We start from the raw sequence: 12,804 nt of genomic DNA on the forward strand, positions 1-12,804 counted from the left end.
GAATATAAACATACAGTATAGATAGATAGATAGATAGATAGATAGATAGATAGATAGATAGATAGATAGATAGATAGATAGATAGATAGACAGATATAATTTATATGTAACATATTTTAAAATAAATATATAATATATAATTTGTATTAAAAATATATAATTTGTTTATTTTTCTTAAATTTAAAACAATTAACATTAAAAATGAACATAAATGTTTAAGAATGTTAAATATATAATACTTTAATATATTTCTATTGTTTTTATTGATATGTGTGTAAATTTCATATAGAGGGCAGACAACGACCCTGTCAGTGACAACAAGTAAACAAGTGTGCACGTTCTCCCGCCACACAGAGTTAAAATTAGAGTCATGTGTGATGAAAGGAATACATGGGACTGGCTGCAACCGGAACACGCACATATAAATTCAGGTTTGACAGACCGGTTCCACCATACTCAGGTGGAAAACACACTTGCTGGATTAAACCCAGGATGAAAATAATTATTTAGTTTTCCGTCAGAACAATTTGGACTAACAATTTCATATTACCAGAAGGTTGGTGATGTATTTTATTATATTTTGCCAAATGTTGTATGCTGATATGTTTCTGGGTGCCCAGAATTTAAGTAACGAGAGATACATAATATCTGTAATGTTGTACTGTATTGTTACATACGATATAGTATGCTGATTTTTGTATCTATAGATATCCATTGCTGAAATTACGAGAAATATTGAGTTAACAGTCATGCTTTTGCTTTATCTATAACCTCAAATCACAGATGATTTGCATTGATCCTGAATGTTTCTCTGTAGTGTTGTGCTGCTGGAATGCTGCTTTGGGACACTGAGCCACAAGTTTTTATGGCCAAAGGTGTTGAAACATTTAAAATAAAAGACAAGATAGTTATTACCTTGGAAGAAACTTGATCTTGAATCAGCGGTTTGTTGAGGTAAATCGAAGCCTAAATATTTGTTTTCAATTATTGGGTCTGAATCAAGATAGTTAATTTGCAATGATGAATCTTAACCAGTTTTGGTCTGCTTCTTATTCTCCCTCAGGTACGGAAAACAAGAAGTGCTAGATTAAAAAAAAAAAAAGTTCCTTTCAGAAGCACAGAAAAAATGGTTGGAATCAAACCTGCCGACCTGCCACCAACTGCTGCTATCAAGTTTTTTGGAGCTGGTACAGCGGCATGTTTTGCCGATCTGATCACTTTCCCACTAGACACAGCAAAAGTGAGACTTCAGGTGAGTACTTATGTTTATGATTTATATAATTGTAATAATACTAATATATAAACTGTATATGCAAAAAGCGTGGCATAAAGAAAATAATTTTTGGTGCCATTAAGAGTTGTTTAAAATGTGTTTGCACTGTACCTGAAACAAACAATTAACTACACAAATAGCATATTTTGCATATCATTCATCCGTCTTATTTCAGATCCAGGGAGAGTCTACAGCTGCTTCAGGGTCAGCTGTGGTGAAATATCATGGAGTATTTGGCACCATCAACACAATGGTGCGTACAGAGGGTGCGAGGAGTCTGTACAATGGCCTGGTGGCAGGACTGCAACGACAAATGAGCTTTGCATCTGTTCGTATCGGTCTTTATGACTCAATGAAGCAATTCTACACCAGAGGATCTGAGAGTAAGTATCAAACTGGTGGTTTGAATAGAGACGGAAATGATAGTGGTGACACTGATCCTTGCACTCTGCTCTTTTCTTCTCAGATGCAAATATTGTTACTCGCCTAATGGCTGGCTGCACCACTGGTGCCATGGCTGTCGCGTTTGCACAGCCCACAGATGTTGTAAAAGTGCGTTTTCAGGCTCAAGTGCGTGAATCTGACGGATTAAAGAGATACAATGGCACAATGGATGCATACCGGACTATTGCACGTGATGAGGGTGTTCGAGGGCTTTGGAAGGGTGAGCGAGAGTTCTTAAAAAGGAATATTTCACCTTCCTAAAAAAATCTATAATAATTTACTCACCCTCATTTTTAAACCTTTATTTTAATTCCAAAACTGCATGACTTTCTAAAATAATAATGAAATAGCACTGTCCAAAGCAACAACAGACCCCCACTGACTTTCATTGTATGAATAAAAATACAAAATATCTTCTTTTTAGTTACACAGAAGAAATATAAGTTTTGGGGAAACATGAGGGTGTGTAAATTATCATTTTTTGTGCACTGGCCCTTTAAATTCAACTTTCACATGCTATTCTAAGTGAATGTGTTCTGGTTGAGATAAACATGCATGTGTTTCTCTATTTTAGGCTGCATGCCAAACATCACAAGGAATGCGATTGTAAACTGCGCCGAGCTGGTCACTTACGACATTATCAAGGAACTCATATTAAAATATGACCTCATGACAGGTATGAAACCTACGAACCCTATGCTTTTATTGTGGCTTTTTGTATGTTCTTGTTGTCTAACACATATGTCCTCATTAGATAACCTACCCTGCCACTTTACCGCTGCATTTGGAGCTGGTTTCTGCACCACGATTGTGGCGTCTCCAGTAGATGTAGTTAAGACCCGCTTCATGAACTCAACTGCAAGCCAGTACAGAAGTGCACTAAACTGTGCCCTCACTATGCTGACCAAAGAGGGACCAAAAGCTTTCTATAAGGGGTAAGACAAATATGCTATGAACAAACTATAATTTGTATAGAACAAGATACAAAGTCTTATTTTCAGTATCATAAATGTGTTATCTTGATCTTCGCCAACAGCTTTGTGCCCTCCTTCCTACGCTTGGGATCCTGGAACATTGTGATGTTTGTCTCCTATGAGCAAATCAAGAGAGGTCTGACTAGAATGCAGAGCTCATGGGAGTCACCTTTCTGAATGGACATTGTCAACATCTTCTGATTTAGATTAAACAGAATGAAAATATAAGTCAAGTCCTCTGTCATGAGAACGAAGGGATTTTCGGGTTAAGTCTTATCACTGAAAAAGGCTGCAACTTGTTAAGGCCAAAGGTCAAGTTTATCGAAAATGAAAGATGAGCTGCCAAAAATTATTAGACGCATGAGTGAGAAAGCAAATGCAGATATGCCTTAGTTACAATGTCATTCTACAATGAAGATATATGTCATTTTTTATGTAAATACTTTTAAATATGTCATTAAATGGGTCCATAGCTCTAATGAATGAATTTATATTTATACTATAATTTGGAAACTGTACATTTTTGAAAAATAAAACTTTTTTAATGATATATCTGTTTCCTTGAATGAGGTCTAAATTGTTTTAAGCTTCAAACCAGGTACATGCAACTCATTAAGATCACATGCATTTGTCTCCCCTAAAGTCTTTGAATCAATCAATGATCTAATCAACTGAGAGCCTGACACCCAGAGGGTAACTTTAATACAAATGGCATTCACATGACAAAGGAACTGAAAGTGGTTTCAAACTGCTCTCATGCTGACCTAGTAAAAGACAGACAAACAAAATCTTCGTTAGAATGAAGCTGTGAATTGCAATGTGCCAAATTAACATTAAGACAAATGCAAATCTGCGAAGTGTGAATGACAAAAAGCACTCACATGTGTCAGGATACCGAGGATGTGTGATAGAAGAGATGCCTGATGCTCTCTGAAGACTGTTGTGCACACGTGAACCTTGAAATTAAGAGTCACACAATAATACGCAGCAGTGTGCCGTTCATGAAGCATGTGTGTCACTGTGTGTTTTTAACACAATTAGCTTTTTTGCCTTGAAGTCGAACCTTGTCTATTACAGTTCTGTGTTAACATATCTATGTGAAACTTAAATAGCAGGTCTTTCTGCTTAAAGTAGTGAAATGATGTTCAGTTCATGTATGTAATATAATTGGTCATTCAGTTATAAATGTAATATGACAAATTCATTGACAAATATCAAAAACAGCTTCTGCAACAACATATTTGCATCAATTATCAATCCATGTGAAAAAGCAAATCCAGCAGATGTGCCTTTAAAAGAGGGAGAAAGTCATTTTTATGAATAACATATGTGCACATACTACACATTCAGAGTGACTCAGCATTTCGGTCAAATTGGGGAGACTGGGGCTAATTGTCAGACTTTTCTCAAATTTATAAAGACAAATTTGTTTTTGTTTTTAAAAAGTAAACTACATGTGTATAAGCATTGCCTACCTTAAAGTATTGGTATGTTGTCATTACATAAGTTGTCACAATAGAAATGCCTTTCAAAATATTTTAAAGAGTAAATAATTCTGAAATACAAATCAACACCAGACCTCTATAACTCAACAAGTTTGAACAAGAGAAAATACAAAAGATATTATTATTAATATTAGTATTTTCTTGTACTAGTTGGTGAACGTTTAGCAGCATTTACCTGCACATTTTTAAACATAAACCGGAAACAATGAAAGTTCAAATTTGGAAAACGGGTTTCATGTTTTATCAGTAAAGTCGGTAGAGGCGTTAATTTATGCGCTGAATGTCGCGTCACGAGTGTCACGTGACTCCTCGAAGGTGTTTAAAAGGCTCGCCGCTGCGTTCGATCCAGAACAGACAGAGCACCTGCGGGTTTTAACTGTTTACATTCCGAGGGAGATAGTTTTCGCTAGTAAACACTTTTCTTCGCAGACACTTTATACATTTTTGTTTAATGTGAGTATTGTGACCTTAAACGTCATTAAGTAATAGACTTTCTTCTTTACTTTAAGTTGTTTTGTTGAATGATTAAATGTAATGCAGAGCTGTATGTAACGCGAAAATATTCTTGTTTTGCAGACTTTGGAGTATGTTTTTGATTTGTACTGGTTTTAAAAGTTTCTCTATGGAACACCGTGGCACCAAAATTCAAGTTGAAAGTCATTTCAACCAGAGAGATACTTTTAGAGAATCTTGAAGTTCTCATCCAAAACGGTTGGTACAAAAAGTTTCGTAAAAGCGTTTATTCACTTGTTTTAACCTATACGGTTAATACAGTTGATATAATATTATGCCGGCATAACATAAATCGCCTTTTGTGTATATCCGCACTTCCTGTATTGAAGCTCCTTTGTGTGGTAGAAAGCGAACAAAGCGGCACAAGATGTAAACAGGATGGTGACGTCAGCGTATAGATTAACACGTCAGAGAGAACATGATGTTCCTTTTTGTTTGTTGACTTTACTGAACCTTTACATTTGCATATAATGGTCCCACCCCAAATTACTAACCTTTGTTTAATGAAACTAAGGAATTGAATGCAAACCATAAGCTTCAAAAGAAAGTAATCATTGTGTCTTCCTAATCCAGGTTAGGGTGGAGTTCACCTATCTTGTGTTCACTTCATTGGTTTTCAACACATTCTGTTTCAACTTTACATTCCTGTGATTCCAACTGCAATTCATCATGGTTGGATTCAGAGCTGGTGATGTGCCTCCTACAGCCACTGTGAAGTTTATTGGTGCAGGAACTGCAGCCTGCATTGCAGACCTCTTCACATTTCCATTGGACACCGCAAAAGTTAGACTTCAGGTGAGTCTTTGTAGAATTTGAGTACTTCGTTTAAATGACAAATTTTTACTTCTGTGACAGCTGAGCCAGCAGTTGAGTCTGGAGACAACAGATGCGTGTGATGACTTGACCCAGATCAACTTGCATCAACAAAAACTAACCTTTTGATTTCAGGTGGAGTGTTTAAAGTCAAACCTATACTGACATCAGCTTTATCTATCTCTCTTGACTCTTTACACTAGCAACGTAAGCAGGTCCAGGCCTTGATGATTGTCCTTGCTGACCCAGGATCACTATGGACCCTTTTAACCTGAAGATGCTGCTTCCCTCCCCTGTGATTCTGTAAAGTATCTCCATCCTCCTTTTGTTCTGTACAGATTCAGGGGGAGACCATAAGTCCCGTGAACACAGGCCATGGTCCAGTGAAATATCGTGGAGTGTTTGGCACGATCAGCACCATGGTGCGTGTCGAGGGGCCGCGCAGTCTCTACAGCGGATTGGTTGCGGGACTGCAGCGTCAGATGAGCTTTGCCTCTGTACGCATCGGCCTCTATGATTCCGTCAAGCAGTTTTACACCAAAGGCTCAGATCGTAAGTTGCCAAATGCTTGTATACAGGGAAGATTGCAAGACCTTTCATATTCATGCCATTCAATACATAATTTTCCTTAGACGTTGGGATTGGCAGTCGGCTGATGGCTGGGTGTACGACCGGAGCCATGGCAGTGGCTCTGGCCCAACCCACCGATGTGGTGAAGGTACGATTTCAGGCTCAGATCAGCGCTGGTGCCAATAAACGTTACCATGGTACTATGGATGCATATCGGACCATTGCAAAGGAAGAGGGGTTTCGTGGTTTGTGGAAAGGTGAGCCTGGACCAACTTGGGATGATAAAAATAAAGATAAGATCGAAGTTAATTTGGTTATAATATTAATAACTCCCTTTTTTTTTTTTTTGTAAAAAGGGAGTCAAAATGCATTGTACTAATTTACGGTTCATTTATATTATATTGAAAACTTTATTTGTGTATTATGTTGTCATCACCATGCTCTCCTTTATAATCTAATCTATACTTTTTAGGAACTGGCCCAAACATCACCCGCAATGCCATAGTAAACTGCACTGAGCTGGTGACCTATGATCTCATCAAAGATGCACTTCTAAAATCATCGCTGATGACCGGTAAGAAGAGACTGCAAAAAAGTGATTGCAAACCTAAGTGTCAGACGGTGACAGAAATATTTATAGCTGTTTTTCTTCACAGATGATCTTCCCTGCCACTTCACATCTGCATTTGGAGCTGGTTTCTGCACCACAGTTATTGCTTCTCCTGTTGATGTTGTGAAGACAAGATACATGAACTCCGCCCCGGGCCAGTACAGCAGTGCCCTCAACTGTGCTGTAGCCATGCTGACTAAAGAGGGACCAAAGGCTTTTTACAAGGGGTCAGCTCTATTTACCCACTATAGCTTTGCTGTAATGATTTGAGGATGAATGTTGAACTGACATCTGTTTGTTCTCTTTAGATTCATGCCATCGTTCCTGAGGCTGGGCTCCTGGAATGTGGTTATGTTTGTCACCTATGAACAGCTGAAACGGGCCATGATGGCAGCACGCCATAACTGGGCCACTCCTCTTTAGGTAGCTAGTGCAGTTAGTTGAGCATTGGTGATGTGGTTCTGACTATCTTTTTTTTTTTTTTTTTTTTTTTTTTTTTTTTTTTTTAAGGTTTTCGGTAAGAACTGTTTACATGTCCATTAAACTTGATTTTTGAATTTTACTCTTGTGACTTTCTTGTGCTAAAAATGAGTCCCTCAACACCAATTTCAAATTAAAGTATTTTGAGTTGAAACGTATTTAATGTTTGTATTCATGACCGACTGGACTTTAAGATGCCTGAATGAGTTTGGATGAGAGGGCTTGTTTTAAAAGCCTTTTCTTCTCAGGTGAGAGCTTCTCTGGGAATTGTGTAATGAAGCGCATGATCAGGTCCCCTCTCTTGGACTGGTTGTTGGCTAGTGGCATTCCTTCCCCAGTCACAATTTTGGTGTACTGAGGGCTATAATATAAAGAAAAAACTATGACATTTTCATTAAGAAAACTACAGCGTTTTGTTGAATGACATTGAAGTATTTATTTGACCAATGTCAAAGAGGGAAGGAAATGGTTACTCACTGCACAATGTCATTGATGGGGATGTTGAGAAGCCTGCCATCTAGTGTCTCAACTTCTACTGAGAAACCAGTCAAAGCCTGCAGAGTTACCACAAATGTTTATTCAAAATTATATTAAACTAAAACAATGATTCAATTCAAGTGTTTGCTTTAGAGTGGAGCAGGTAATTTTTTAAAGTCCTATTGGTCCGATTGAAAACCCTATCACATATTCCGCATGAAAACTAGACCAAAAAAGGAAAATCTGTTTGGTCATAAGCTATTTATCTACATGAAATATATTTTTTGCTTTAACTTTTTTTTCTACCTTCTCAAGAGAAATGTGTGCTGTGTAGTACAGATCATCATTTTGGCGAACAAAGCGTGGATGATGCTTTTGGCGTATGACAAAAACAATATCTGCTGGGATGTTGTTTGGTCCCTGTGGAGAAAAAAAACCTTACATTCTGAGATGACTAAGATCAATTTAAAAACACAGTGAAATAAAATTGTGTTTAGCCATACCTGGTCTCCCTCTTTTGGAAATGTGATCCGCGTCCCTTCATTCCATCCTGCTTTTACAGTGAAGGTTAAAATTTTATCCCTGATGCTGGATGTGTGTCCATCTTCATTCATGACCTATATGAAACACATCTCTGAAATAAATTTCTCATGAGTCCAAATTATGGTATTTGTACACCTGCATGCAGAACTTACCCTACGGGATATCTTAATTTTTTTAGTGCATCCATAAAAAAGGTCCTCCAAGGCGAGGTGAAGGTCTCTCTCTATTGGTGGATCCTGTAGCTTTTCTTTTTGTCCACGCAAGCTCTTAAGAGCTGTGTTGTCCTCACTGCCATCATTGGTGAAAAAATCTATGACACATTACTAATAAGAGCTGGGGTTCTTCAAAACACCAAGACGGTATTACCTTATTCATTTAAGACTTAATTGCACCACACTATCTTTTGAAATCTACATTCAGGAAATTATACAAGAAGGTCATTCATAGAAGAAACAAAAATACAGCCTTTTCATCCAATAAAAATAACCTGCAAAAGGATTATCTCCTCCAAAAAACTGTCTGAATGTTTCATCGGCATTTCCATGGTACACATATCCCGATGACCAGGCGCCATTCACTCCCAGCTCAGACGGGATCCCTCCTTTTAAACCCTCCTCTCCAAACTTATCATATGTGGCCTTTTTACGTGCTACATTGGATAAAAAAAAAAAAACAGAAACACAGTGACCAGCTTACCAGGATAAAACTGAGGGCTCAACTTTGTGACATTTGTAGGTCTGTCTGGGGTGCTGTTTCCTTTACAGAAATGGTACAGTCATAGGATGAGATAGTAATAGGCCTACTTTAATCCAAGTATATATGAAAAATAATAATTAATTACGAATATTTTTTCCATAGTACCTACAAGAATACCATTTCAGCAAGAATGTTCCCTTTTTGGGTTCACATTCTTTTAATGTGACAACAATACGAACTTCTACACAGCGTTCTCTAAAGGATATGTAAGGTTTTCTCTTTATAGCTGATTACAAACTATTCTTGCCCGAACTTTCTAGGAACCAAAAATGTTGGAAAACATTACCGTTACAATATCAAACCGTCTATAGTAAGCATTGCAACGCTGTGTCGCATATTCAAGAGCTGTTGTGGGGTTGTTTTGTGTATTTTATTTTAAGTTTGTTTTTAATAATTTGTCTTGTGAACTCACGTTCGCTTAGCACGTCATACGCCTCCGCGAGCAGAGTGAAGCGCTCGGCGCCGCGAGCGTGGCTGCTGCTGCGCGGGTGATGCTTCAGCGCGAGCCGCCGGTAGCTGATACACAAATAAAACGTCCTCAAAATGATAATATACCATATCGTTTTCTGCTTTTAATTAAGTGTATACCACTGATCTATATATATATATATATATATATATATATATATATATATATATATATATATATATATATATATATATATATATATATATATAACTATATTCTATATTATAGATCAGTGGTGTATACACATAATACTACTTAGAAACAAAACAAATAGTAACTTACGCCTTCTTTATGTCAGCATCAGTGGCGTTGCGGTTTATTTCCAAAACAGCGTAATAGTCTCTTCCCATGGCCTGGTTATTTAACTCAATCTTTACACTCTAACTGTATTGACGCACAAATGCAAAGCCGAATTTCCTAAGCAGGAATGAACTTTATTGTGCCCTTTCTGATGAGTTAGTTTACTGTTGTCAAAAAAGTTGCTATGGAAACGGAGCCTGGAACTCTGGGAAATGCGTTTTTTTCAGATCAGTGGTCCTTCTAAAATTAGAACACTGCCAATAATAGTGATGTGATATATATAGAGGATTCATTTAAACTAGTGCTGTTAAACGATTAGTCGCGTCCAAAATAAAGGTTTTTGTTATATAAATGCAAACACATGCATGTATATATTTAAAAAAATATGTTTATATAATTTCTAATATAAATCATATGAATATACATATACATTCAAAATATATACTGTGTGTGCTTTATATATACATAATAAATATACACAGTGCGCACACATATTTTATGTAAACAAAAACGTATTTAAACACTCCTCAAATTACTGTTATTGCTTTCAAAAGAAAATAAAAATGACTAAATATGGAAAACATTCATGGGGTAGTATATTGCTTCACAAACTCATTACAACACATGATGTAGAAAACTGTCTGACACTTGTTATTTCACATGAAATTAAAAAAAAAAATTTTTTTTATTAATTATTAATTTTTGCAAGAAGTCCCTCAAGCTCAGGTCTTGTCTTGAACCGGGCTTGAAAATCTGTATCCGAGTGCTAGGGGAAAAAAATAAATTAATTAAGCCTAACAATTACCATACAAGTTTATGGAAGTGTCAAATGCAGCCAGAAAGATTTAAACTAAACATAATAAGTCAATAAGTGTAAAGTGTAATTTTCTAACCTGCTTTACACAGAATCGGACCCCCTCAGGCTGGTTCTTCAGAACAACGTCCATAAATATGGGAAAAAGTGTTGCCTTCATTTCACTGATCTATAACAACACACCACCAAGAAATCGGTTATAGCTACATGACCCCAGTATCAATTACAATCAATCATACAATTTAGTAATGTATTCATACGCCCAAACACGAACTCAAAGCATTCACCTGAACAATACGCTCATGGGTTTTCAGGACTGCATCTACATACATCTTAGTGCCTTGCTCCTGCATCACCATGACCTCTGTGCTTTTCGTAGGCCGGGCATAGCTTTCAAACATAAATGAGATCATTAATTTCACCACTTCCTAATAATATTAATAAGATGTACAATTAAACTGATTAAAACAATTATAAATTAATTCAACTACAATAAATAATTTCTCTCTGTCCCACCTTTCATCGACTTTGATGTCCAAATGATTGCAGAGATTGTGGATGTACTGGGAATAATGTTCCACTAGAGTCATGTCATAACCGGAGACACACATTAAACACACCAAACTCAGTTGCCGTTGCCGCTTTGATTTGCTTCGCCTGAACTCTGTCCTTCTTCTTCTTTGGCTGAAAGAATATAAATAATTTAGAACATGTTATTAACTGGCAGTGAAAACAATTATACAGATTTGTACATTGTACATTATAACAAATTTGTTCGTTACAACATTTATACATTGTTCCTGTGGCTCATTGGTAGAGCATTGCATTAGAAGCGCAAAATGCTGTGGTTTCAATTCCCAGAGAACACACATACTGATTAAAAAAATTGTATGGCCTGGATAAAAGCGCCTGCTAAATGCATAAAATGAAAAAAAAATTTTTTAATAATGGACAAATCTTTAGGTCTTACCAATACTTTTGGAAGAAGATGTCGGTATTTTCCAATACCATGTGTGGGCATTGATCTATACTGTCTGTTAGTCAATAATACACCTGTTTAGACAGAAAAACATCACTTGATTACTGTCAGTTACCTATACATGTACACACATACATATATGAAAATGAAACATATAACAGATTCTCTTACCCAAAGGCATCTGTGTAGTTAACACCTGACTTCTGTGACATTAGAGAGAAAAAAAAAAACACTGATTCATTGTAAAACATCACTTTAATATATATGTAGATAGATAGATAGATATCAAAGATTAATGTAGCATATATAAAAATAAAATGAGACTTACTGAACCGATGATGCTGCACACAACAGCGCCCGTGTGTTCTGCAACAATAAAACCTGAAACAAAAGATTTGCACAAACCAAAAATATGATTATAAATACAGCAAACTTACAAAAATATATAATACACTTATATCTGCTCTTCTTCTACGACCTTGGGCATGTATCACTGCAAAACATCAACAACTTAGAATGCCATACTCTAAATACTGCACCTTGTTCAGTAAAGTGTTCATTGTTTCACGCTAATATTTTAATTCAGCGATAAAGTTTGAAGAGAAGTAGCCAAAACCTGTAGATATGACTCCAAGAGGCGCATCAACGTCAATGCATGTACTGCACATAGACAGTAAGTACTGCACCGATCTTCTTCACGGACTTCAGCAGGTGAATGAACGCTCGCTCGGTGCATTGTTGCCACCTGCTGGAGCAGAAGCGTCACAGAGTTTGCGATTAAAACCTGTTTTGTTTGTTTTAGCATTTAATACGTTATTACTGTTTTTGCTGAAATATTAATTAGAAAAACAAAATTCACAAAATTGTCTTAATATCAACCTATTCTACACTAGGCACTTGAAATTATCATAAACAAACTCGAACACAGAAAGCAAGCATTAGTGTAATTTATCTTGTATTTGCGCACAATTGCATTATATCTTAAAATCGGCAGCGACAGAGTTATTAAATCCTTGCAAACTCCTAATTTGCACAGTTCAAGGGTTAATGGAATGCGATGATGCAGTGCAGTGACATGGCAGTGACGTGGCGATTGCAAAGCTCAATCTAACCTGTTTGGTGTCCCGCCTCGTTTCCATAGACAACATTTACATAAATAACAATTTAACTTTCATGAGCAAATACATTTTAAGAACTCAAAATCATAGATCACATTTGAACACGGATGCGCATTAAACAATTCAGCGAGCTTGTTCAATTTACATATTATTAAGAAAAGACATC

At 36.6% G+C, this 12,804-nt stretch overlaps 4 protein-coding genes across 4 annotated transcripts; 2 read left to right on the plus strand and 2 right to left on the minus strand.

Moving 5' to 3' along the window:
• Positions 1 to 419: 419 nt before the first annotated feature.
• ucp3 (uncoupling protein 3) lies at positions 420 to 3,241 on the plus strand. The gene is made up of 8 exons (XM_026273919.1): positions 420 to 556; positions 818 to 954; positions 1,064 to 1,252; positions 1,449 to 1,656; positions 1,740 to 1,937; positions 2,292 to 2,393; positions 2,472 to 2,652; positions 2,754 to 3,241. The coding sequence occupies exons 3-8, from the start codon at positions 1,127 to 1,129 to the stop codon at positions 2,866 to 2,868; spliced, it is 930 nt and encodes a 309-aa protein (XP_026129704.1). The 5' UTR covers positions 420 to 556; positions 818 to 954; positions 1,064 to 1,126; the 3' UTR covers positions 2,869 to 3,241.
• A 1,280-nt stretch (positions 3,242 to 4,521) lies between these two features.
• ucp2 (uncoupling protein 2) lies at positions 4,522 to 7,794 on the plus strand. The gene is made up of 8 exons (XM_026273918.1): positions 4,522 to 4,649; positions 4,773 to 4,907; positions 5,283 to 5,504; positions 5,861 to 6,074; positions 6,155 to 6,349; positions 6,565 to 6,666; positions 6,749 to 6,929; positions 7,011 to 7,794. Exons 3-8 carry the CDS (start codon positions 5,379 to 5,381, stop codon positions 7,123 to 7,125), a joined length of 933 nt encoding a protein of 310 aa, XP_026129703.1. The 5' UTR covers positions 4,522 to 4,649; positions 4,773 to 4,907; positions 5,283 to 5,378; the 3' UTR covers positions 7,126 to 7,794.
• Positions 7,210 to 9,925, minus strand: dnajb13 (DnaJ heat shock protein family (Hsp40) member B13). The gene is made up of 8 exons (XM_026273916.1): positions 9,710 to 9,925; positions 9,371 to 9,474; positions 8,690 to 8,851; positions 8,355 to 8,512; positions 8,163 to 8,276; positions 7,966 to 8,079; positions 7,660 to 7,736; positions 7,210 to 7,543 (listed from the first exon to the last, which is right to left on the minus strand). Exons 1-8 carry the CDS (start codon positions 9,775 to 9,777, stop codon positions 7,372 to 7,374), a joined length of 969 nt encoding a protein of 322 aa, XP_026129701.1. The 5' UTR covers positions 9,778 to 9,925; the 3' UTR covers positions 7,210 to 7,371.
• Positions 9,926 to 10,409: 484 nt separating this feature from the next.
• LOC113109982 (39S ribosomal protein L48, mitochondrial) lies at positions 10,410 to 12,187 on the minus strand. The gene is given in 9 exon segments (XM_074559935.1): positions 10,410 to 10,493; positions 10,621 to 10,710; positions 10,829 to 10,931; positions 11,058 to 11,147; positions 11,149 to 11,225; positions 11,512 to 11,594; positions 11,692 to 11,723; positions 11,849 to 11,901; positions 12,060 to 12,187. Coding segments are annotated over 9 exon segments (627 nt in total). The 5' UTR covers positions 12,081 to 12,187; the 3' UTR covers positions 10,410 to 10,415.
• Positions 12,188 to 12,804: the final 617 nt, after the last annotated feature.

The sequence above is a fragment of the Carassius auratus genome, chromosome 10 (assembly GCF_003368295.1).
Source record: "Carassius auratus strain Wakin chromosome 10, ASM336829v1, whole genome shotgun sequence".
Classification (NCBI taxonomy): Eukaryota; Metazoa; Chordata; class Actinopteri; order Cypriniformes; family Cyprinidae; genus Carassius; species Carassius auratus.